Source organism: Lepidochelys kempii, chromosome 9 (assembly GCF_965140265.1).
Source record: "Lepidochelys kempii isolate rLepKem1 chromosome 9, rLepKem1.hap2, whole genome shotgun sequence".
In the NCBI taxonomy this organism is placed as follows: Eukaryota; Metazoa; Chordata; order Testudines; family Cheloniidae; genus Lepidochelys; species Lepidochelys kempii.
In genome coordinates, this window is record NC_133264.1 from 27,332,448 (window position 1) to 27,359,896 (window position 27,449).

At 40.1% G+C, this 27,449-nt stretch overlaps 2 protein-coding genes across 14 annotated transcripts in view; one reads left to right on the top strand and one right to left on the bottom strand.

Moving 5' to 3' along the window:
• Positions 1 to 27,449, bottom strand: part of MED12L (mediator complex subunit 12L) — a 321,153-nt gene that overhangs the window by 148,732 nt on the left and 144,972 nt on the right. The gene's annotated exons all lie outside the window — the stretch shown is intronic.
• GPR87 (G protein-coupled receptor 87) lies at positions 6,355 to 10,600 on the top strand. Its single transcript, XM_073358867.1, has 2 exons — positions 6,355 to 6,424; positions 9,564 to 10,600. Exons 1-2 carry the CDS (start codon positions 6,355 to 6,357, stop codon positions 10,598 to 10,600), a joined length of 1,107 nt encoding a protein of 368 aa, XP_073214968.1.

Below are 27,449 nucleotides of genomic sequence, written 5' to 3' on the forward strand. Positions count from 1 at the left end.
TGTGAATGGTGATGACTGGAGTAATTGGCAAATGCAATATATCAAAGTTATACTGTAATACACAAGTTTCACATTTTAAAAAGTGTTAAACAGATATTAGACTTATGACCTAACATATGCAATATTGTCCAGAGAAAACAAAAAGTTGTAAGATAAAATAGAAAAGTAGTGAATTAAAGATCAGGAAAAGAGCAATGAGATTTACAGATGCAGATTCCTCACCTCATTCCTCATCTCAAAAAAGATATACTGGCATTAGAAAATGTTCAGAGACGAGCAACTAAAATGATAAGGGGTTCGGAACGGGTCCCATATGAGGAGAGATTAAAGAGGCTAAGACTTTTCAGCTTGGAAAAGAGGAGACTAAGGGGGGATATGATAGAGGTATATAAAATCATAAGTGGTGTGGAGAAAGTGAATAAAGAAAAGTTGTTTACTTGTTCTCATAATATAAGAATTAGAGGCTACCAAATGAAATTAATGGGCAGCAGGTTTAAAACAAATAAAAGGAAATTCTTCGCACAGCGCACAGTCAACCTGTGGAACTCCTTGCCTGAGGAGGTTGTGAAGGCCAGGACCATAACAGGGTTTAAAAGAGAGCTAGATAAATTAATGGAGGTTAAGTCCATTAATGGATATTAGCCAGGATGGGTAAGGAATGGTGTCCTTAGCCTCTGTTTGTCAGAGGGTGGAGATGGATGGCAGGAGAGAGATCACTTGATTATTACCAGTTAGGTTCACTCCCTCTGGGGCACCTGGCATTGGTCACTCTGGGTAGACAGGATACTGGGCTGGATGGACCTTTGGTCTGACCCAGTATGGCCATTCTTATGTTCCCTCCCCCCCTCATATATTTTCTAAAACTCTTCCCTGCACAATGTTTCCAAAACAGGTCAGGGAACTCAAAGCTGTAGTAATTAGAAACACTATTGACTCATCCTATATCTCCCTGTGTAATGTCTTGTAACCTATTATTTAAATTTTCGTATGAGGTTATATCAATCATGCACATAAACTAGTCTATCAACATTGGTAGTAAAAGATTGCCCCATCTATGCAACAATATGTACTTAACCTACATTTATTGCAACTGCCAACCTTTTATTTTTACTGACACTAAACACACACACACACCCAACCAACCAGAGACAAACCACAAAAATGCTAAAAATTGTGAATTAAGGTCCAGCTGAGTAAAGGTGCAGGTTCTACTGAACCCTTAGAGTCACAGCTGAATAGGCATGAAGGACCCATGGAACAGCAGGATTTTTACTATAGATGTACAGATATGTATAAGATGGAGGTATGACACACTTGCATGGAATGAAATTGGGCTAGGGAAAAAAAACTTTCACTCAAGCTGAGGTAACTGGCAATAAATAACTGTAAGAAGGTGGAGACCAACCTCATCCAGCACAGAAATACCATTTACATGGAAGGAAAAGGGTCTGTTTCAAGAGCGGACAAAGTCAGTCACCAACTAAATGAGACCTTGTAGCATTCCATCAAGATCTGCCCCCTTTTTTTAAAAGAGAGAGGAGAGGAAGGAGGAGACTTTTCATTTCCAAATCTGAAGGTGAAACAATATGTGGAAGAGTGTGAATTCTCCTGGGAATATTATGTTTCTTCTCACACCATGAGCAGGATGACATTTCCTGTGAATATGGGCTGCTTTAAAGCAAAGAAGTCCAGAAGTATACTAGGGTAAGAACATAAAAACAGCCATACTGGGTCAGACCAAAGGTCCACGTAGCCCAGTATCCTGTCTTCTGACAGTGGCCAATGCCAGGTTCCCCAGAGGGAACGAACAGAACAGGTAATAACCAAGTGATCCGTCCCCTGTCGCCAATTCCCAGCTTCTGGCAAACAGAGGCTAGGGACACCATTCCTGCCCATCCTGGCTAATAGCCATGGATAGACCTAGCCTCCATAAACTTATCTAGTACTTTTTTGAATCCTGTTATAGTCTTGGCCTTAGCAACATCCTCTGGCAAAGAGTTCCACAGGTTGATGGTGTGTTGACTGATTAAATACTTCCTTTTGTTTGTTTTAAACCTGCTGCCTATTCATTTCATTTGGTGATCCCTAATTCTCAAAGATAAGCTTACAGTTCTCATTCATCAACCCCACCCTCCTACTGAGATACCTCATTACACATAAGTTGTCTCTCCTGACTAACTTGTTGACCTGACAGAATTTCACAGAAGGCAAAGATGCCTTCTCTTCAGAACATCTATATGGAGCCTTAACTCTAAGCAGAATAAGTTCTTCACAACTGTACTACCTCAAAACATGTGCTTCCCTAACTAGACGGATAATCATTACCCAAAAACTCCATTACATTGATAAGATCTTTGTGAAAGGCATGATCTTTTTGTTATGCAACTGTACAGTTCCTAGCTCAATGGGATCTTGACTGGAGCCTCTAGGTGCCATCACAATAGAATAATCATAGTGAAGCTCATCAGATAGAGGAGTTCCCTTTAAGAGATTGAAGCCCTGGAGTTCCCAGAAGACAGCGTTTTATCAGAGAAGTGGTGAAACAGTCAAGACTTGCACTTCTGTGAAGTGTTTGTTGTTGTTGTTAATTTTGTTGTTGTTATTGCTTCCTGTCCATATTTTGGTACTTCCTATAACTGTTTTAAAATCAAAGACATTTAGACAAAAGGAATAAGAAAGTTTTAAACAAGAGAGGGATATTTATTGATTTTCTGAGGTTTGTTCCTGGCTGACTTGTAGGAGGAGCAATTATAGGGTCCAGAACCAGAAGAAAGCCCAAGGTACTATTTCAAGAGAAGGTACAGTAAGGCCTGAGCAGCTACATTCTCTGACAAACAGTGCTACAGGACTTGGAATTCCCTGGCTGACTTCACTTTCGCCATGCTCTATGCAGCTGGAAAAGCTCTCCTTGAGGACTGTATTACAGAGAACCCCTCATATGATTGATATTCTGGGCAAGAATTAACAAACTCTCTTTGGGATTCACTTATAAAACCCCAAGTCTGAACAGATGTAAGAGTTGGGATGCTGTCATTTTTGTCACCTGAAAAGAATTACCACACACTAGCCACTTGTGGGGATAGGCCATGACTGCAACCCTGTTTCCAGAGGTGACTTGCTACAACTGCAATGAAATCAGGAAGTCAATGAGAGGCCAAAGGAGACTGTGAGACACTGGAGATGTAGGTTGCTGAGGGAGTGCAGGAGGAATTGTTGGTGCTAGAGAGTCATCAGTAAATGCAGGTAAGCCTGTTGGAGACCTATGGGTTGTAAATAACTCCCTGGAATGATAGGAATAATGGTTGTCCAGGTAGAATCCATTATGATAGAAGTTATTTAGGATTTCCTGTAAGTGTGAGACTGTGATCCTTGCGTCTTAAAGATGATCCCCTATTCTCCTTGGTTTATAAAAAGATAAATATCCATTTGTTATGTTGAATTAAAGCCACTAGGCAGAACCTTCCTATATGGTAAGCATATAGAGTTATTACTTGCTGCTTGTTCCTTAAGGAATTAGTCAAGGAATCCCCCTCAGAGAACTGTCCATCAGACAAGGGAAGAGGCATAAATTTGTCTTTAACCGAGAGATTCCTTTCAAACCAAAACTGTATCCAGAGTGCCTGCCACACTGCAGTTGTATCATTGTAGACCTGACATCCAGCGAGTTTGACCCTTGAGAGACTTCCTATGCTATTATGCTATCAGGTCCTAGCAAAGTAGAGTGCCTTTGGGGCACCAAGAAAAAGGGCTTACATGGATTAACAGAAGCTCAGAAGAAAGGTGGCTAGACAATACCACTCAGAATGTATAAAATATCATAATACGGTTCACCATATTTCAATCCCAGTGTCTGCTGGACCATGGATGATGTAGCTAGATTTATACAATTACAACTGATAGTGATATAAGCCAGTAACGTTTTTTCCTATGCCTGAGAGATATCCAGTTGTCATCTACATTCCCCTTCTCTTTTCATTTAATGTCCCAAAATGGACCTCAATACCAGATACTAAGAAACAAAATTAAAATAAAGTTTTAAAAGTTTGGACTGGAATTTCATTTGTACTTAAAATGTAGCAGTAGGGAAAAAAGTGACATGTTTTATTACCATGTAGTGGCATCTTAAAATATGTTAATTGTCAGTCCCTGATAAAGGGGTGACAAGCTTGTAAAACTTAGTTCAACACTGTTTTGGCCTTCAATATACGTAAGTTTTGTTGGGTTTAATTGATTGTGTGCTTTGGAGTTCCTTTCAACTTCTGAGAAGCAGAGCCATTAAAAGGTGTCACTGCTTAGCGTTGAGAAATGGTCTGCCTTGCTGTGTTTTTTCCTAACAATCATACATAAAAAAGCTTGGAGAGCCAGAAGTGGAGAATCTATTACAGTTACTTCCTATAACAAACACATCAGCAATTCGCAAAGTTATTTTATAAATCAACAGGGGAGAAAATTTCTGATAATTAAACTTTGATACACATTATGTTCAGTGTCAAAGCAATATAATATTGCCATTGTAGTGTCTCACTCTTTCATTCAGAGTCCCTTCAGACCCGATTTTCTTGCTATCTCTTCAAGCTGACCTCCCAACAGGATACACAATAGAAACACACCATACAAACCACAAGGAAGTGAGCAAAAAGTATTAAAATTTCCAGCAAAAAAAAGATAAAACACACACCACACTCCATATATTAAGTCGAGAGCAAATGATATCTCACAGACACACACACACACAATATATATAAATAAATAAATAAAAACACCATGGATGTATACTGTGGCTGTGTATTAAATTTTTTAATTTGAAAAATAAAAGTTATTGCACTTAACATACATTTTTCTTCATATTTTTCTTCATAGCACAAGATATAGTCAGTATTTTACTCGGCTACATTCTCTTATACCTTGCCGTTTATCCATAGAGGGCATATAAAGGTTTAATATGTCAAGACAGAAAGCCATTAGAGCAGTGGTTCTTAACCTTTACTGCAGCCTGCACTCCTTTGGTTCTCAAAATATGTTCTCGCACCGCTTATCAAAAATCGTTGAAGTAGGTCAGTTCTTTAAAACTAGATATATTTTTTGTTTGTATATTGTAATCGTTAAAAAAGTATAATGTTAATAAATACATAGATTTGATGAAACAAAGTAGTTGTACTTATGTGCCTGTGCTTAATTTGTGTTTTTGATTATTTACCTTCTAAAAAAACCTGCATGTCTCGCACCCCCAGAAAGGGCGTCTTGCACCTCCAGAGGGTGCGTGTACCCCAAGTTAAGACCCACTGCACTAGAGGATCCAGTGACAAGAGCAACAGCCCAAACTGGCCACCAGGAATTCCAAAACTGAGAACAAACTTAAGCATGTATTCATCCAACAAGGGATGAGCATAAAGCCAAGGTTCTTCATCAAGGCAGAAGCTGTCCATTGCAAGCGCAGGTCATAAGGAAAGAAAACAATTGTTGAAGTAGCAAACAAGGGCATTTCAGTAGTTAGGACAACAGACTGAGCAAAGTGAGGCAGTTATGTTTTAATATTAGCATATGTCTGTTCACCAATCCATGCTGATGTTCAATACTTTAAAAGATGCTTAGGTGTAGTGAGAGAACACAGGAGTAAAGAATTAGGGAATACTTAAGTGGAAGAATAGAACCACTGTTCAGACAACCAGCTGTCTGTGTTCCCTGATCAGTTTTGTTTCTCAAATGCTGGAAGATGCTGCTGTTGCACAAAAACTTCTGTTTATTTTTAATTATTTTTTATTTCCTATATTTTTCAGAAGTTAAAGCTGGTACAGCCCCGGCTGAGTCCAAGGCCCATGAACCCTGTGTCTCCTGAAAAGTATTTCAGTTGAAAATCAACAGCAACAAAAATAATGGGGTTCAACTTGTCATATGGAAAAATATCAGGTAAATTTGAAAGAATTCTCGAAATTTGGAGTTAACTGAGAAACGTTTATAGTGTTCCCTATTTGTGAAATAATTACTATCAAGAGCAATATTTTTAAAAAATAAGTCCTTTAAAAAAAGACCATCAAAATTTTGCCAGACATTTCCTCAATGGATTTCCAATCTGATTTAAAACACCACAGAAGTTCAAGGTAGAGGCAATTTTAAACAATATTATTTGCCATTATTTTTAAAAAGAAACATTTAGATAAATTATTAACAATTACAGAATTGATGTTAGACGTCGGATCACAAATATTTATATGCGAAACATTAAAATCCACTACTATAATTTTTTGCTTTGTGAATTTAAGTAAACCGAGTTTCATATTTAGCAATTTAATAAGGGCCAAACAGAATTCTCACCTTCCCAATTCTGGGTGAATAAATTATTTTAAATAAAAGACAATGTTCTGCTATGACAAAGAGCCAAAAGAGAAGCTAAAATTAAGATCAACAGTGCACTCCCAGTGTATTGGTAAGTATTACAGATAAATTCTGATTATACTGCACTTGCACAGGTTGCGTCAACTAAATCTTTACACACCTACGTAAGCCATGATATCCGCACTGTAAAACATAGGACCTAATCCTGTGAGATGCTGAGCACTCAGCTCTCCTTGGAGTCAAAGGGAGCTAAGGTCAATCAGTAACTTAACGTGACCTGGTCCATAATTATTAATTTTAATAAATTGATATTAAATATTCCTCTGTACAGTTAGAGTCCACCTTAATTAATTTGCTGAATGCTCAAAAAAAGTCTATTAGATTTGCTACTTTTCCTTATGGGCTATCTGCTATTCATTTATGTTCTCGCTCAGAATACTGTACAATCTATTTCACAAAAAAAGTATTTCAGGTCATAAATGTACAGTACTATCCCTACAAATACTTAATTTTCCTTCTACCTTTTAATTGAAAAGCAGCATTACAATTCTTTAAAATGTCGTGTTGCTGGTCAAAATAATAGGCACAGATAGGTGAAGGGACTGCACTTCGCCACTTCATCTATGTATGGCCTCAGGCACTTAACCCCTCTTGACTCATTTCTAGTTCTGCTCAGAGTAGATGCAGGTAAGCAACAGAAGTGGCATAAAGCCACTCTATTCAGATGCTGGCAAGCGGCTGCTTTGACCTCCAGAGGGCTACTTTGGCATGTGTCTGGTTGTCTATGGCCCTATGGACTATTCCAGCAGCCAGGAACAGCCAGAGCAGAGAGATGGTCTCACTTATTTTTTATGAGGATGGTGGTCCTGGTGTATCCACTGTGCTACACTTATGGACCTTACTCCTTTTACAACAGAAGAATTTCCCGGTGATTGACTCCACTGCATTTATGGCCTCTGAGCCAGTGAGTACAATAAAGAATTGTACCTTCTGTATCTCAATCTCTTTCCATCAGTTAAATGGAAATAATAATGCCCCTAATCAGTCTGACAGGAGTACTGTTTTGATTAACAAATGCTAGTACAGTATTTTGGAGATTTAAAGTGCTATGCAGAAGTGTTTGATTAGAATATAATAGCAAAAATAGGTCACAATTTCATTAAACAAGATACCACATCTATATCTGCAGGCAGAGAGTCCTTGCAGCTGAGAACAAACCTGTTAGCTGGGTGATTCCACCCAAATATCTTGTTTATTTCCCTAGTAGATCACAAGGCCTTTTATATGGGTGCCAAGCCATCATTCCACCCACAAATTCTATGGCCTTGCACATCTAATGTAAATCTTGTGCCAACAGAAACCACCCATTCTCGCACTGTCCTAGCTGATCCCTGCAAGACATGGGTGCAGCACGGAAGAGACTGGCTCTCCTGTGCAACTGAAGTACCCAAAAGGATCATGCGATGTCAGTGTATTCTTCCATTCAGGCTTAAATCCTAGCACATTACTGCTCAGGCAGAGACTATCCTCTCTCTTCCAAGTGACCCAACACAAAGCAAGTTCTATTCAAAGCACAGAAAGATATTTTCAACCTGAAAGACAGCACACCGTTTATTCCCCATTTCATGCCTCAGGGTACTCAGTTACCCCACAAAAAATTAATTGAAGAGACAAATAAACTCGCCTTAGCAGGAATTTTGAGCTGGGAACGAATCTTTAAATGTAACAGTACACTGTGGTTTAATAACGACCACCATAGATTTCTTAGCTACAAACGCCAACGCAAAGTTATATATATAAAAAAAAAGTTTCATACGCATGTGTACATCCTGCTTCTTTTTTTACTTTACAGCAGAATTTAATGAAGTGATTGCAAATGCACATTTTCTTCAGAAATTATCCTAAGAGTAACAGAAGTTCAATTACTATACTTCTTATATGAGAACTCTCCTGAGATTTTTGACAATAGGGCAACGGAGGAAGTTTTCCTAAGCTATCACAAAAACCATTTGCTGTAGTAGCTCAGCTGCAAGGGATGAAAGCTTGAAGTATCAGGCACGTTGTCTTGAGAAATTCCTCCATGCATTTAGTTTATACAAAATAGATTTGTTTAAAGCATGATGCTTTCAGTACATTTCATTTGGCCTGCTATTAAAAATAAATAAAAGTAGTACAGCAGTGAGAAGCAAAATGGGAGCACTTGACAGGGAAGAGAGACGCCTCCCCCCCGCCCCCATTCCAATTTCAGCACCTCACACCGGTATCCTTAGTGGCCCAGGCAAATCTCTTAGGACTCGATCCTACAAGCCCTTGCAGGATGCAAAGGAGAAAAATCATGGACAGTACAGGGGTGCTGGAACTAAGGGTGCTGGGGGTGCAGCAGCACCCCCTGGCTTGAAGTGGTTTCCATCGGATACAGTTTTGTTCCATGGCTTTTAGCACTCCACTATAAAAACTGTTCCAATGCCATTGTGACAGTACAACCCATGCTTGCGTGGCAGGCGTGCCAGCCTCCACTGCTCAGTGCATAGAAATACATATCACACCTCCATATGGCCAGGGCTGTAGCACCAAGCCCTCTTCCATGCTTGGAAAAGCAGTAGTGTAACAGTGTATTCTTGATAAAATGGATAGCCTGGCTACAAGCTGATCTTTCAAAGCTCCACCTGCCCCCAACCTCACAAGGCAGTGAGGCGCACTGTGCCAAGCTCAGCAGACCTCCTTCTTCTGAGCAGCTTCCTTAACCTTTCTGCCTCCGTTTCTCCACCTGTAAATGTAGGGTTATTACTGGGGACGTGTGGGATCCCTACCCCATAATGCGGTAACTGAGATGGAGCAATTTTTGTAACATGCTTTAAAGACTGAAGTAAGTATTATAGTTACCAATCAAAGGAGAAAGTCAAAATGTATGATCAGCTTTAGCCATATTCATAGGTTTTTTCTATCAATTAAATTTCAGAACTGTCTTTATGTTCCAGCAGCATGGAACCACCAATGCCTACAGTATTCTGATTTATTGTGCCTAACAAGTGCTATATGCTTTTATTTTAAAAAATATAATAAAAGGATATTGTCTTAAAGAAGTTCAGATTTTCTAAACTGGTTAATCTGAGAATCATTTGGGCTCAGCCGAAGACGACAACATGACAAGCCTTGGAGAACAGCTGCTACAATCATTTGTACAAACTGTCAAAACACACTTACATTATTTCTTTCCATCATTCCTATAGATTATCATCTGGGCCAAGACGACATTATTTCAACTAATTCCACAACAGGTCTACTTGGGAACTCCACACAAAATGAATTTACAACCATTGTTTTGCCAGTGCTTTACCTCATCATATTCCTAGCAAGCATCTTACTGAATGGTCTAGCGGTATGGATTTTCTTCCACATCAGAAACAAAACAAGTTTTATCTTTTACCTCAAAAACATTGTGGTTGCAGACCTCCTAATGACACTGACATTTCCATTTAAAATAATTCAAGACTCAAGACTGGGACCATGGCACTTCAACTTTTTTCTATGCCGATATTCCACAGTTTTGTTTTATGCAAACATGTATACTACAATTGTATTTCTTGGACTCATTAGCATTGACCGATATCTGAAAGTGGTAAAGCCATTTGGGGATTCCAGAATGTACAGTATTACTTTCACCAAGATTTTGTCTGCATGTGTTTGGGTTGTTATGGCTTTTCTAGCCTTACCAAATTTGATTCTTACCAATGAATATCCAACAAGGAAAAATATAGATGATTGCATAAAACTTAAAACTCCCTTGGGAGTAAAATGGCATGAAGTAGTCATTTATATCAATACCTGTATGTTTGTAGCAGTGCTTATAGTACTAATAGGTTGTTACATTGCTATATCCAGGTACATATACAAATCAAGCAAACAATTTATTAGCTCATCAAGCAGAAAACGAAAACACAACCAAAGCATAAGAGTTGTTGTAGCTGTATTTTTCACATGCTTTCTCCCGTATCATTTGTGTAGAATACCCTTTACTTTTAGCCACATAGATAAACTTTTAGATGATTCAGCACATAAAATTCTGTACTACTGCAAGGAAATGACACTTTTCCTGTCTGCATGTAATGTATGTCTGGATCCAATCATCTACTTTTTCATGTGTAGATCATTTTCACGAAGGCTGTTCAAGAAATCAAATATGCGAACCAGGAGTGAAAGTATCAGGTCACTTCAAAGCATCAGAAGATCAGAAGTGCGCATATATCATGAATACACGGATGTGTGAGGTTATCCTCACAGAGACTTTTGTTCATTTGCAAGAATATATTTGTAAAGCATGTAAATAATAAAATAACTCTTTTGATTATTTGTGTGCTTGACATACATTTAGCCGAACAAAATCTGAATATGCATATTAATTTAGTAATAACCAGCTGTTTACTTCTTATTCACTTCAACTTTCTAATAGCTATCCTTAATTTAAAAAAAAAAATTACACTAAAAGACCAGGATAGCAGACTCTCCAATATTCACCAGGTAGAAGTTCTTTAGGCCACCAGAAAGCAGCAGCAATTTAAGCAACAGCATTTATCTACCTTAAATTACTGACTAAGAGCAATCTCACTAATCCCTAGGTGGATTATTCCGTCTGGCTTGAAGTTTAATTAGCTCCATTGACTATCCCACTTAACAAAAATTGGAAGGAACATGTTTAATATCAATCTTTATTCTCATTGAATCCCTGCCTATACTCGGCACTACTTCTCTGTAGAAACGAGCAAGGACACTAAAGGCAACATTGTACCCTAACCCAGTTAAAGGGAGGTGCAAGAGGGTGGGCAGCAGAGAATTCACAGCTCTCACTACTAGTACTGGGCCAGATTGGTCAGTGGGATTAGAGGCAATATGTTCCGTACGGCAGCTCAGAAACAGAGCAGAATGTGCACCATCTTGGCTGCCTGCACATATGTCTGATGGCTGGACTAGGAGCATGCCCCGGGCACATCTGGGGGATAGAGGACCAGCAAGTACATTACTATCTGAGATCTTAAAATGATGATAGGAAAGTATCAGGCCTGGATTCTGGGGTGACAGGCAAGAGGCTCCATATGTTGTATTTTCACCAAACAATACAGTACAGCATTTTGCCCCTGAAGTACAGCTGAGGAGTCAAATTCTTTTTAGCCAACTAGAAGGGAAATAGCTATAGGGAGGGGATGGTTTTATCTTGCTGGAAACTAATTCCTGTGCTGGTGTGCAATACCCTAGGTGTAATTCCTGCCTCCTGCTTTTATTTTTTTAATTTTTAAATGCCTCAGATCAAATAATCATACAATGAAATAAAACTAAAAGTATTATACTTCCCTCTTTGCTAGACATACTGCTATATTGTATGACACACGAAAGAAGACTGTAATAACTTCAGCTCAGAGCTAAGAAAGTTCGTTATGAATGCAAGAGGTATAGGACTAATTTTTAATGGATGAGAGGCTCAGCAACAGATTCTGCTTACTATAAAAGTAGACAAGTTACACAGCACCATCTAGCGGAGACACCTTTTTCTATTTTCAAAATATCTAGCTCTCCAAGATTTATAAAGTGCCAACCACAGTATCATCTAGACTCAAACCTACCATCTGCATCAAACAGAGCTTTTCATTTCACCTTGATTTATGGATTTCAGACTGATGACCTAACTTAATTCTGTGTCTGTGGTTTTTTTTTAAATAAGGAAAGATTATAGTAATAGACTTTAGAAAAGAGAATGAAATACAAAAAAAAAAAATTAATTTCTCCAGTTCTCCCCAGACCCATCCCCCAGACTTTAGTGAGAAAAGCACAATAAAGAAGTCATGGTTGGTAAAAGAAAAGATTCATCTGAAACAATCGCGTCTACTGAAAATTGATATATGAACATTTGAACAGGAAACAAAAAGGTTGCATACCGTTACCTTATGTGTGCATAAGTACAACATGAACAAAAACTTAAGAAACTGCTCCTGTGAGGTGCTGAGCAACTTAACCCCCAGTGATGACAATGAGAGCTACAGCATATCAGCAAATGTATGATGGAACCCTAAATTTTCAAATCATTCACAGAAAAAGATGGCACTCTCTTCTTTCCTATACTTTTGTCTTGTAAAATGAGTACAGTGTCTATTTCAGCATACAAGGGTCTAGATATATGCTCACTCACACATGCATTTCAAGCTCTAGAAGTTTTAAGCTAGGGCAAAATATAATATTGTGTATGCAAGCAGGTGAAATTCACTTTTTGGAGAAGAGCTCCCACAATGCCCTCTGTGCCATGGGATACACATATTGTCCCTTCACAGGGGCTATTACTCCAAACTGTGAAATAGAGGTGATCCAGAATAGCATAACAGTGGATGAGTAAAGAAAGAGCTGACATAATTGGTGGGGAATGGGGGAGGGAAGCTGCACAGAGCATCAATTAGTGTATCAGAGTGTGCCAAAATGAAGGGTGCTAACTAATGAATTATTCCAGATGAATGAAGAATATGTGAGGAATTCTTTTAAATTGAACCCTAGGCAAACTTTGTGAGCCAGCACTTTTTACCTTGAATGGACACTGACAAGCCTTATGTTTGTGAACTGGTCAGTCCATCATTTAATTCAGATGGTCCACATTCTAAAGTAAAGCTTTCAATGGTACATTTTCAAAGCAACGTACAGGGTTTTAGCCACATGACACATATTGACTAACAGATTATCCCCAGACTAAGTACTATGAGCTACTTTTAAAATGCAGTCAAAATAGCAGTGATCTTACCTACCGATTAACAATCTGAAATAATTAGAAAAGGGTAAGTACACAATTCATCTCAGAGTTATAAGTGAGTAATAAGGAATTACTATATTGCATATTGGGAAAAAATGCTCACAGACACATTCTTAAATGAGGGTTATATTGTGGCTAACAATAATACAGCATAATTTGTCCTTTATCATATATTTTCTACACTATTGATATGCTGATTTATAAGCTTCTCTTGCATTTTTCCCGTATGTTTAAATTGTTCGTGCCATTTTAGCACTGAGAGATAGAGTATGATAAAGAGGCTGTGTAAAAATCAATAATCCCGATGAGACAAAACACATAAGCTTAAGTTTACTTTGTGGCCAGAGAAGAAGCAAATTTGGAATAGGGGGAACACATATATGCATAGATAAAATGAGCTCTGTAAAGAATGAATGGAAAATTTAAAATGGGGGCTTGGGTTTTTTAAATGAGAGAAATTTTGGAATTTAGAAAGCACACAGACATAGTTATAAAGCTATGGATGAGGCTTCATATCTAGATCCTCCTCCTTTGGACAGTATTCATTTTTTCCTCAGTATCTCGACAGTTATTTGTTAAGTATTCCATGCCTCCCTTGAAAACTTGTTTCATTATCTACAAATTTCTTTCTATTCAACATAAAATTTTTCTTCCTGTTCCATATCTGCTGCTTACTGAAAATAATCCTCCCCGGACTCCTCACCACATGCACACTTCTTTTGTGAACTACTTGTACATACTCAAAGACCTTCATAAATCTCTCTCTTTTCTGCAGGCTATAGAAATTAAATTTTCTTTAATCTCTCCTCAAAGGTCATGATTAGTTTTTGCTCTTATGTGAATCCTCTCATTTTATCAGTGTTAAATTTTGAAATACAACTCATCATAATCCTAAATTTTAGAGATTAACAACAAGAGTTTCTGTTATAAATTGGGGACGCATCACTGTGAAGTAACAGAGGAGGAGAAGGACCTCAGAGTATTGGTTGATCACAGGATGACTATCGCCATGAAAAAAGCTAATGCGGTCTTGGGATGCATCAGGAGAGGTATTTCCAATAGAGACAAGGAGGTGTTAAGTACCGTTATACAAGTCACTGGTGAGACCTCATCTGGAATATTGTGTGCAGTTCTGGTCTCCCATGTTTAAGAAGGATGAATTCAAACTGGAACAGGTACAGAGGAGGGCTACTAGGATGATCCGAGGAATGGAAAACCTGTCTTATGAAAGGAGACTCAAAGAGCTTGGCTTGTTTAGCCTAACTAAAAGAAGGCTGAGGGGAGATATGATTGCTCTCTATAAATATATCAGAGAGATAAATACCAGGGAGGGAGAGGAATTTAAGCTCGGTACCAATGTAGACACAAGAACAAATGGATCTAAACTGGCCATCGGGAAGTTTAGACTTGAAATTAGATGAAGGTTTCTAACCATCAGAGGAGTGAAGTTCTGGAACAGCCTTCCAAGGGGAGCAGTGGGGGCAAAAGACAATTCTGGCTTCAAGACTAAGCTTGATAAGTTTATGGAGGAGATGACATGAAGAGATAGCCTAATTTTGGCAATTAATTGATCTTCGACTATTAGCGGTAGATATGCCCAAAGGCCTGTGATGGGATGTTAGATGGGGTGGGATCTGAGTTACTACAGAGAATTCTTTTCTGGGTGTCTGGCTGGTGAGTCTTGCCCACATGCTCAGGGTTTAGCTGATCGCTGTATTTGGAGTCGGGAAGGAATTTTCCTCCAGGGCAGATTGGCAGAGGCCCTGGTGGTTTTTCGCCTTCCTTTGCAGAGTGGGGCACGGGTCACTTGCTGGAGGATTCTCTGCACCTTGAAGTCTCTAAACCACGATTTAAGGACTTCAATAGCTCAGACATAGGTGAGAGGTTTATTGCAGGAGTGGGTGGGTAAGATTCTGTGGCCTGCACTGTAGAGGAGGTCAGACTAGATGATCATAATGGTCCCTTCTGACCGTAAAGTCTATGATTCTATGATTTTTTAGTTCTCTCTAACACTAGCCAGTATGCTACCATTCTAAATTTGTGCAATTGTTTCATCCTCCTCAGATGAACAATGCTGCATTTGTCCTTCATGAATCTCATTTTATTGATCTCAAATCCCATTTCCCTAGTTTATCAAGTCCATGCTGCATTTTTATTTTCCTCTAACGTGTTCTCTGTCTTTCCCATGTATTCCCCACCATTCTAATTAGTTAGATATGTGTTCATTTTCTATGCTTTTAAAAAAATGCTTGACATTCATAGCATTACTCGATATCCCATATCATGATGATAGCATATCGTGTCATTAAATTAACTTGCTTTTTATTTGTTTAGACAACTGTATTATCCATCTTCAAGCAATTCTGTCCAAACTCAGTTTCTCAGGAAGAATACCATACCATATGGAATGATGCTGAATACTTTACTCAAGTCAATAAATACCATAGAACACATTCATCAATTATCTAGAAAAAGTAAAATAGACACAAAGTTACTTTGGCTCATCAAGAACAGACTAAATAGTGTGGACCTTCAGAAGTACCTGATAAGCCTACCCTCAGGGGCTGTACACACTGGCAGGTGAAATTCAGTACTGATAAGTAAAACAAAATAAAAAAAAGATGTAAGGTTGTAAGAAATAATTTGAACTATTCATATCCAGGAAAACTAAATTAACTAATCACGCAAAGAAACCTACAGGTCATTATGGAAAGTTCAATGTAAACATCTTAATGTGCAGAAGCATTCGAAAGGTAAACAAAATATTCAGAAGTATAAATAATAGGATAGAAAATAATACTGAAAATATTATGTCATCACTTAAACTCCTGGAATACCCTCACCCTTGTTCAGTTCTGGTCATGGTACGGCAGAAATAGGAGTTCAAAGATAAGCAACACAAATTATTAGAGGGGAGGGGAGGGAAAATCAGAAATGTTACATTAGTGAGGAGACTAATTAAATGGGACCTGACAGACTTATACAAAATTATGGTACTGGGAAAGTAAATTGGGTAGTCTTCTCTCATGATACAGGACAAGGGAGCATTCAAAGGAACTGAAAAGCAATTTAGAAGAAATAAAAGGAAATATTTTTTATTAAAATGCCTATGGAACTCATTGTCATGACATGACTGAAGTCAAAAGCTTATAATAATTCAAAACATATTAAACATTTGTACAGATAATGAGAACACCCAGAGTTTTACAGTTAGGAGTCAAAATGGAAAATCAAACACAGCTGTACTCTTCCAAACTTTACTTATAAGAGATGCTTCCCACAGTACTAAGAGCAGATGTTCCAAATGCAATCACATATGATGTCTGGACTCAGACTTCGCATGGTCTGAATACACATGGGATCTGCTGGGCTACTACTTGGCTTTGTCTCAATGAGTCTTGTACGCTCCTTTGGGCTTCTTGATATTATCTCTCCCTTGCAGGGTTCAGATGCTCTGCTAGGTAACTTGGCATTGGTTTTTTTTGTTTGTTTATTGTGGGGAAGATCACAAGTGGTACCTCCTAAGCCCACTCACTTATAATGCTGAAATGAGGCATTAATCACACTACATTGTGCAAATATCTATAATTTGATCCTCCTCCTTTCCTATATGCTTATGCGCAGTGATATAATTAACAGTGTGGACATTTAATGTATTATCATTGAGGAGATGAGTTAGTACCCACGGAGATGAACAGTGCACCTCTCAGAGATATTGTTCCAGGTTCTGCAAATGCAGGCAGAGATCACTAAATCACTGATATCAGAACACATTTTTGCACACACATTCTCTCAGCAAATATCTAGAGACATACCAAAAAAAAAAAAAAAAAAAAAAAAAAAGCTTAGGTTCTGGAGAACAAGAAGCCAGCATGAAAAAGGTGCCAGAATGCTGTACCACTATTTACTAACCCAATCAGAGCTCTGGCATTTAGACAGGATATAAAGCCTCACCTTCAGCTGAAAAGTCAACCACTAACTTTGATTAGGAAGAAACGTTCTTCTGTGAGGACACAGTTGTTCACTACAGGGTTTCTTGCATCTTCCTCTGAAGCATCTGGCTACTATCAGAGATACAATACTAGATATAATGAAGCAATGATCTGATCCAGTATGGTAATGCCGATGTGTCTGTGTCACATTCCCTCTTTTTTCCCCCTGACAATGAAGAAAATCAAGCAAGTTTGACGATATTTGGCTATTACAACTCCAGGTGACAGACAGCATAACAGGTTTTGAAAAACGAGATCATTCTTCTTTTCAAATGAATTGACTTTTATCATGACTTCTGTTCTATAATGCAGAAACAACTGTTGGAGGGATTTTGGTTTGGACATGGTACTTTATATCTTTTTTTCTTTTCTAAATTGCTTAATTCTCATTTTACAAATGATCAAACCAACACAGTGATACTGATAACCTTATCTGTGAGCACACACAGTCAGCAGCAGACCTGGCATTAGAGTTAAGAAGTTACCGACTCTTATGTACTTAATCCACCAGACCAACATGCCTTTCGTTACTAGTTCATGGTATTCCCAGTTGAAGGCCTTGTCTACACTACTGTTTAAACTGACATAAGTTGCGTCACTAGGGGTGTGAAAAAAACACCACCTGAGTGATATAAAGTGGTGTCTACACTACATTATGTTGGAGGGAGACGTTCTCCTGCTGGCATAGCTTCAACTTCTCATTGAGGTGGAGTAATTATGTCAACAGGAGGGTGCTCTCCCATCGACGTAATGCGTCTTCAGCAGATGCACTAAATCGGCACTGCTACATCGATGGTGGCAGTGCTGATTTAGCATGGTAGTGAAGACAAGCCCTAAGTTAAAAAAACAAACAAACAAACAAAAAAAAAAACCAGCAGTAGTAATTAATTCCCTGGGCAGTGGAGCTAACAACGAAAATTTTGTTCCTTTTTTCCATTTGAAAATTTTAAAATTTCCTCCACCAAGCTCTACCTGGCAGGGAATACTAACATCACTGCTGACTGTTTACGGTAATGAGTACTTCAGTAACTATCTGAAATGTGAAACTGCTTAAACAGCAATATTTCACACTGTCAATACAGGCAGGGTAGCCCAAGTCTCTCTCTCTCTCTCTCTCTTTTTTTTTTTTTTGAGTGCTACTATGCAACTTTATGGAACACTAGCATCATAACGGAAAATAGTAGCAGTCAAACTAAATTTCGCTAAAAGGAGCAAAAGGGGTCTGCTTGTTTGAGTCAAGTTCAGTAAACTGTGTAATGTTTTTGTGAATTTCCTCTTCTCCAATCATACGTATTTCAGTGTGGATTAAAGCAAATTGGTTAGAGTAGAAGCAGTTTGTACAAAAATATCACCAATCTAAACAGAAATCAAGAGATTACAGGCCCCCATTGTTGAGTGTTCTGAGCGCTGGTAGTTTAAATGTATCTTAGGCAGTGCACTTAAACTGCACAATCAGAAGGTGGCAATAGTCCACCATGCATTTGCTTTGCTCTACAAAAAAAAATAAATCACCTTTTTAATATAGAAATGACATCTGCTTGACAAATCTGACAGAACAAATTTCTCTTAGGAAAATGCAGTTTCAGCAAAATCTAAGTTTTATGGGAGCATATCTATCTATTTAAGAAAAGTTTTTGACAGGAAAAAGTCAAAACAATTCATTTAAACTTTCTCATTTCATTTCTACAATGCCAAAACGTTTCATTTTAACTACTGTTTAAGTCATTTTGACTTTTATATTAATTTCATTATGTTCATGTGTTATTTATATTACATACATTTAAAATAATACTTTATATTATAATGTTTTAACATCATCAATTCTGAAGCACTTAGAGGAGAGGAAAGTGATCAGGAACAGTCAGCATGGATTCACCAAGGGCAAGTCATGCCTCACTAATCTAATTGCCTTCTATGATGAGATAACTGGCTCTGTGGATAAGGGGAAAGCAGTGGACGTGTTGCTCCTTGACTTTAGCAAAGCTTTTGACACAGTCTCCCACAGTATTCTTGCCAGCAAGTTAAAGAAGTATGGGCTGGATGAATGGACTATAAGGTGGATAGAAAGTTGGCTAGATTGTCGGGCTCAACGGGTAGTGATCAATGGTTCCATGTCTAGCTGGCAGCCGGTATCAAGTGGAGTGCCCCAACAGTTGGTCCTGGGGCCGGTTTTGTTCAATATCTTCATAAATGATCTGGAGGATGGTGTGGATTGCACCCTCAGCAAGTTTGCAGATGACACTAAACTGGGAGGAGAGGTAGATATGCTGGAGGGTAGGGATAGGATACAGAGGGACCTAGACAAGTTAGAGGATTGGGCCAAAAGAAATCGGATGAGGTTCAACAAGGACAAGGGCAGAGTCCTGCACTTAGGACGGAAGAATCCCGTGCACTGCTACAGACTAAGGACCGAATGGCCAGCCAGCAGTTCTGCAGAAAATGACCTAGGGGTTACAGTGGACGAGAAGCTGGATATGAGTCAACAGTGTGCCCTTGTTGCCAAGAAGGCCAATGGCATTTTGGGATGTATAAGTAGGGGCACTGCCAGCAGATCGCGGGACGTTCCCCTCTATTCGACATTGGTGAGGCCTCATCTGGAGTACTGTGTCCAGTTTTGGGCCCCACACTACAAGAAGGATGTGGATAAATTGGAAAGAGTCCAGCAGAGGGCAACAAAAATGATTAGGGGACTGGAACACATGACTTATGAGGAGAGGCTGAGGGAACTGGGATTGTTTAGTCTGTGGAAGAGAAGAATGAGGGGGGATTTGATGGCTGCTTTCAACTACTCTATAACAAGAGTTATAACCGAAAAAAAGTGCAAGGGCTTGATTTTACAAGATAAGCAGCATACTTCTCAGCTCCACATCAAAGATCAGATTCATGCCCATAGACTGCAACAGAAACAGGAAAAGAAGCCACACTGACTAATTTATTCAACATCTCATCTACTGATAGAAATAAACAAGGTAACATGCAGTAGGAGTACCCTTTGTTTCACAGTCTGCATAGTAATAATCATAATATTGTTTTAATTGCCTGCCAAGCTATGCTGAACAATTACAGTTCTAATATTTTATATATGTATCTCTCTCTCTCTCTCTCGCATGGAAGATGATGCAAAGCAGAGATATATATAATCTCTGCTTTGCACCATCTTCCATGTGACCCATTAGCACTTAGAATAACCTGCAAGGCCTCCCAGTGACAAGCAGGTACATCTACCCCAGTCTCTCTCGTCCAAGATATCTTCTTTCACAAAACCTTCCTGTAGTGATCTCTTCATGTCTTATGTCTTTGTGTTTTTCTGTCCCACATTATACAATGCTTATAAGAGCCCAAATCCTCCATGTACTTATTATTACGCACAGCGTCCGTCTCATTCACTGAATACCTTCCAACTTCTTGGTCTTACAGAAAATAGCTCCCTTACTACACAACCCTCATTCTTCCTGTACAATGAATAAAGCAGGTGTCCTGTGGAGAAAAAAAGCAGGCAATCACATCATTAAAGACTGCATTATCATGTATATCCAGAATAGGGAATGAATTAAGGTTGCACAGGCAGCCTTAATTCTGGCACTTCCTATTTTTTGAGTGCTTGACCGCAACCTTAATTATGTTCTTTTAACATAGCATGCATGTACATGTGTGTAATTTCCTAGTTTATTAGAATAGAAAGTGAAAAACAATTCCATCATGTGGAATCATACTGATACCCACATGCTTTAGCAGTAGGGTTGTAACCTTCAGCTCCATCACACTGACCTCTGCCACTTGCGCTAATGGAGGAACTGATTCCAGGTGTAAGTTATCTTTTATGAGGACCAGCACTAGAGGGGGCACTAGAGCACTATTTTGCCAGATATCTGTTGACAGCAGAGGAATGATGAGACTGAGGAATCCTGAGTTCCATTCCAGGCTCTGGATAGGATCATACAGTTGTGAGCAGAGACTCCTCTGCCCATTTCCCCTAAACTTGAACCTTCTGCCTGACCCCCTCCAACCTTGTGCCTGTGCTGCCTCTTCCTCATCCCTGGCTCCTTGTCCCAGTCTCCTGGCCTGCGTATTACCACTCTCCACTCCTCAGGATTTTCATTCCTGTCCCACTCTCCCTGCCCAGCTGATTTTGCCCTCTGGCCTCCACATTCAATCTGCCTCTTCCTTTCCCTCCAACTGGCTCCCAGACCTAGTCTCCCTCCCTGGGCTCCTCATCCATTCTCTGTTTTCCGTACTGTCCTTCCTTGGCTCCTTATCCCAGTCTCTTTGCTCAGCCAGTCCCAGTCTCCTCCCCTTCCCCCAGCTCCTCACCCAACCTTCGTGTTCCCAACTTGCTCCCAGCCTGCCTCCCTCCACAGACACATATTTCCCTCACTAGATCCCAGTCTAGCCTCCTTGCTCAGCCAGTTCCAGCCTTCCCTCTCCCTGGTCTCAAGTCACCCCCCTCCAAGTTTCCAGTCTCAGATTCCTTGTCTCAATTTACTCCCTGCCCTCCCCCTTGGCCCAGCTTTTGTCCCCTCAGCATTTGAATCAAGTGACTTCCTCCTCCATGTTGTCTGGGTGCCAGCAGGGTAGGTCATCAACAGCACAGGAAAAACAGGCTCCCTGCTCTCAGTTTCACTGCCTGGTCCTACCCTAGCCCTGAACAGCCACTGCAGGGCAAGTCTGACTTCACTGAAGTATCTCTGAGACGGAGCATGCACATGTCAACACAGGTAGGAGTTGAAAGGATTGAGCACACAATCTAATCACACATAGGAGGCTCTGAGGGCATGGAGTATGCTCAGTGGGGATCGAACATGCACAGTCTAGTCACACACAGGAGCTGTGAGAGACTTGACCGTGCTCTGTGATCTTCTCAGATTTTAGCTGCTAAAATATCAAAGATGTTTTTACTGAGCACATGCCAACTGACTTTTCAAAGATTTATAACCTGGCCAAATTTGGGCAGATTTTCACAGGGGTGCCAAGAAGCATCTTCCTAACACAAAGACCATCCCTCCTGCCAAATTTCAAGTCCCTGCTCCAAAGAACATGTACACTAGAGTTCTTCAAAGAAAAGGACACTAGAATATTTTTAATGAGTAAAACAATATATTTTCCCTAGCTTTGTTCTCAGAAATGGCTGAACCACTTTGGCTGATAATTTTGGGGGGAAAAACAAAGACAAAAAAAATCATCCTGAGGCAGATATCTGGCATGGAAAATCTCAGCTCAAGTGTTTGAACTTTAAAAAAGTTCTAAGAAAATGAAAGCAGGGTCCTTTATCGGAAGTGTTGGGCAATATTTACAGGAAATGTTATCCCCCACATATACATTACATTTCTTCTTCTTCTTCTCCTCCTCCTCCTCCTCCTCCTCCTCCTCCTCTCCTTCTTCTTTGTCCAGGAACAGAGAAGATTAGATGATTGTATGATGGCTGAGGATCTGGTACCCACTTGCTTGTTGATAAAAGCCACTGCCAAATTATTGCAAAATATCACCCTTTACATCTCATCTGATTAGGATTTGAGCTAAAGCTCTTAGGACATATCTGTATGCTCTGAGTTTGGGCCAACTGACACTTCTTTGGAAGTCTGTTCTTCCATTAATCTTGGATCAGTTTGTTCCCTAAATGAGCTTTCCTGTTCTTGTAGATGGCAAAGATTTTCCTCACAAAACTTCTCCAATTCTTGTAGTCTGTGACCTTCAAAGTACCCCTTGCCAACAGGAGAAGAGAGGGCCAGGATGATGAGTCCTGGAAATTTAGAAACTGCTGGAAAAGACAGGTGGAACTTCACTAAAACAGTATGTTGATGCAAGAGACCAATGTTCAGATCCAAGACCTCAGATAGACACGACTGGAGAGCAAACCTTGTGTCCTATGGCCATCAACTTCTGCATCCTGTCCTCCAGTAGAAATAAACTTCTGTGGAGACCGAGATCCATGACGAGTCCTAGAAATAACAGACTGTGTGGAGTCATTCAGCTCCTAGTGGTGCTGACTAATCCATGCTGTTCCAGAACAGAATCTGGGCTATGAGACAATTACTTGGAGGCCTTTTCCAGGCAGTATGCTCCAATGACCAGGTCATCTTAGAACGTATACATGAGCCCTTTTCTGGCTGAGGAAAATACAATGTTAACTATACTTTGGAAGACACCCTTTGTGAGAGGCAGATGGGCAACAGGTAAAGCAGAATATCAATAACATTGTCTGTAGCACATAAAGCAGAGATATCCCCTAAGGGAGGATATTATAATAATGTGCAGATACTTGTTATGAAGAACACCTGACAATAAAGAAATTCAAATTTCCTTTTGGGAATTGTTGCTAACATGGTCTTAACTTAAAATCATAGACCTGGAAGGGACCTCAGGAGGTCATCTAGTCCAGTCCCCTACACTCAAAGCAGGACCAAAGAATACATCAGAGGCAGTCCATGCTCAAAGCTCTCCATAGAAAGACATACAGAAGAGATTGAACAGCAGTAACTAGTTTATCACTTGTATTCTGTTACTTGTATTGTTTTGTTTAACGTTTTTGTTTCTTCTCTCTAATAATAATAGCAGGCATGGTTAATAATTGAGATTATTTTGCGCGATTTTCATCAAGGTCTCCTAAGGTATGTAAAAGAACCACAGTAACTAAAATAGTGGGATTCACACCCCCTAAGACAGAATATCATAGAAACGTAGAGCTGGAAGGGACCTTGAGATGTTATGTAGCCAAGCCTTCCATGCTAAGACAGGACCAAAAATACATAGATGATCCCTGAGCAGGTATTTGTCTAACCTGTCCTTGAAAATCTCCAGTGACAGGGATTCTACAACTCCCTCAGAAGCTATTCCAGTCCTTAACCTTGTAGTTAGAAAATTTTTCTTAATAACGAATTTAAATCTTTCTTGCTGCAGATTAAGCCCGGGATTTCTTGACCTACCTTCCGTGGACATGGAAAACAATTGATCACCATTCTCACTTTTTATAACAGATCTTAACATATTTGAAGACTTATCAAGTCCAACCTCCGCCTTCTTTTTCTCAAGAAGAAACATGCCAGGTTTTTTTTAAACCTTCCTCATAAGTCAGGCTTATCATTTTTTTTTTGTTCTCCTCAGAACTCTCCCCAGTTTGTCCACATCTTTCTTAAAGTGTACTGGACACAGGACCGGATTCAGTACTCAAACAGGTTTCACCAGTGCCAATTACCTCTTGTGTCTCACATACACATTTCTGTTAATACACTCCAGTATGACATTAGCCTGTTTTGTAACTACCTCACATTGTTGGCTCATATTCGATTTGTAATGCACAATAATGCGCAGATCCTTTTCAGCAGTACTACTGCCTAGCCAGTTGTTCCCCATTTTGTAGATGTGCATTTGATTTTTCCTTCCTTAGTGTAGTACTGTGCACTTGTCTTTATTGAATTTCACATTGTTTTTTCAGACCAAATCTCTAATTTGTCAAGGTCATTTTGAATCCTTATCCTGCCGTCCGAAGCGATAGCAACCCCTCCCATATAAAATTTGTGTCTGACAAAAAATTGTGTAAGCTCACTCTCCACTCTATTATCCAAGTCATAAATGAAAATATTGTATCAGAACAAGACTGACCCCTGCGAGACCCCACTATGTATGCTCCCCGCCATTTGACAGTGAAACATTTGTAACTACTCTGAGTACAGTTTCTCAACCAGCTGTGCACCCAGCTTTACAGCCATTTCATCTAGGCCACATTTCCCTTGTTTGCTTATGAGAACGTCATGTGGGACTGTGTCAAAAGCCTTACTAATATCAAGATATCTCATATCTACCACTTCCCCTCTATCCACTAGTCCAGCAATCCTATCAAGGAAGAGACTGTCCTATTTCGGGACTCTCCTTTAGTCCCTCCAGGCCCACCAACATGATACAGTTCTGTGGTGACCTAGAATCCTACTTTCGACGTCTCCGACTCAGAGAATATTTCCAACACACCTCTGAACAACATACTAAACCACAGAATCCTTCCTACCAACACTACAAAAAGAAGGATTCTGCGTGGACTCCTCCTGAAGGTCGAAACAACAGACTGGACTTCTACATAGATTGCTTCCGTCGACGTGCACGGGCTCAAATTGTGGAAAAGCAGCATCACTTACCCTATAACCTCAGCCATGCTGAGCACAACGCCATCAACAGGTTCAGGAACAACTCTGACATCATAATCAAAAAGGCGGACAAAGGAGGTTCTGTCATCATCATGAATAAGTTGGAATATGAACAAGAGGCTTCTAGGCAGCTCTCTAACTTCACATTCTACAGGCCATTATCTTCTGATCTCACTGAGGATTACCAAAAGAAACTACACCGTCTGCTCAAGAAACTCCCTGAAAAAGCACAGGAACAGATCTGTGCAGACACATGCCTAAAACCCCGACCAGGGGTATTCTATCTGCTTCTTAAGATGCATAAACCTGGGAATCCTGGACGCCCCATCATCTCAGGCATTGGCACCCTGACAGCAGGACTGTCTGGCTATGTGGACTCTCTCCTCAGGCCCTACACTACCAGCACTCCCAGCTATCTTCGAGACACCACTGACTTCCTGAGGAAACTACAATCCATCGGTGATCTTCCTCAAAACACCATCCTGGCCACTATGGATGTAGAAGCCCTCTACACCAACGTTCCACACAAAGATGGACTACAAGCCATTAGGAACAGTATCCCCGATAATGTCACGGTAAACCTGGTGGCTGACCTTTGTGACTTTGTCCTCACACACAACTATTTCACATTTGGGGACAATATATACCTTCAAGTCAGCGGCACTGCTATGGGTACCTGCATGGCCCCACAGTATGCCAACATTTTTATGGCGGACTCAGAACAACGCTTCCTTAGCTCTCGTCCCCTAAAACCCCTACTCTACTTGCGCTACATTGATGACATCTTCATCATCTGGACCCATGGAAAAGAAGCCCTTGAGGAATTCCACCATGATTTCAACAATTTCCATCCCACCATCAACCTCAGCCTAGACCAGTGGTCCCCAACCTTTCTGTGGGAATAGCATATTCCTATTCCCAGAAGACTGACAGGTGCCAGAATCTGCGCCGCCGAAATGCCGCCGAGAAGTGGCAACAGCAAGAAGCATCACTGCTGAAATGCTGCCGAGAAACGGCAATGCTTCTCAGCAGCATTTCAGTGGCGCGGTGTCCTGCGGGCGCACACAACTGCACACATTGTAAGGAGAGTGGTCACTTTAGATAAGCTATTATCAGCAGGAGAGTGGGTTTGTGTGTGGGGGGGGGGTGGTGAGAAAACCTGGATTTGTGCTGGAAATGGCCCAACTTGATTATCATACACATTGTAAGGAGAGTGATCACTTTAGATAAGCTATTTCCAGCAGGAGAGTGGGGTGGGGGGAGGTATTTTTTCATGCTTTGTGTGTATAAAAAAAGATCTTCTACACTTTCCACAGTATGCATTCGATGAAGTGAGCTGTAGCTCACGAAAGCTTATGCTCAAATAAATTGGTTAGTCTCTAAGGTGCCACAAGTACTCCTTTTCTTTTTGCGAATACAGACTAACACGGCTGTTACTCTGAAACTTGAATAAATATGTGGACAGAGTTGGCAACGAGCTTTGTTGCAAGGATAGGTTCCTGGGTTAGTGGTTCTGTTGTATCGTATGTGGTTGCTGGTGAATATTTGCTTCAGGTTGGGGGGGCTGCCTGTAGGCAAGGACTGGCCTGTCTCCCAAGATCTGTGACAGTGAGGGATCATCCTTCAGGATTGGTTGTAGATCCTTCATGATGCGCTGGAGAGGATTTAGTTGGGGGCTGAAGGTGATGGCTAGTGGAGTTCTGTTACTTTCTTTGTTGGGCCTGTCCTGTAGTAGGTAACTTCTTGGTACTCTTCTGGCTCCGTCAATCTGTTTCTTCACTTCAACAGGTGGGTACTGCAGTTGTAAGAATGCTTGATAGAGATCTTGTAGGTGTTTGTCTCTGTCTGAGGGGTTGGAGCAAATGCGGTTGTATCTTAGAGCTTGGTTGTAGACAATGGATCGTGTGGTGTGGTCTGGATGCAAGCTGGAGGCATGTAGGTAAGTATAGCGGTCAGTAGGTTTCTGGTATAGGGTGGTGTTTATGTGACCATCGCTTATTGGCACTGTAGTATCCAGGAAGTGGATCTCTTGTGTGGACTGGTCCAGGCTGAGGTTGATGGTGAGATGGAAATTGTTGAAATCATGGTGGAATTCCTCAAGGACTTCTTTTCCATGGGTCCAGATGAAGATGACGTCATCAATGTAGCACAAGTAGAGTAGGGGCTGAGAGCTGAGGAAGCATTGTTTTAAGTCAGCCCTAAAAATGT

Bases quoted from the DNA above. Each gene is read 5' to 3' on its own strand.
- GPR87 (XM_073358867.1), top strand. From the start codon at position 6,355: ATGTTCTGCTATGACAAAGAGCCAAAAGAGAAGCTAAAATTAAGATCA. The intron at 6,425-9,563 runs GTAAGTATTACA...TCATTCCTATAG, and splicing joins AGTGCACTCCCAGTGTATTG to ATTATCATCTGGGCCAAGAC.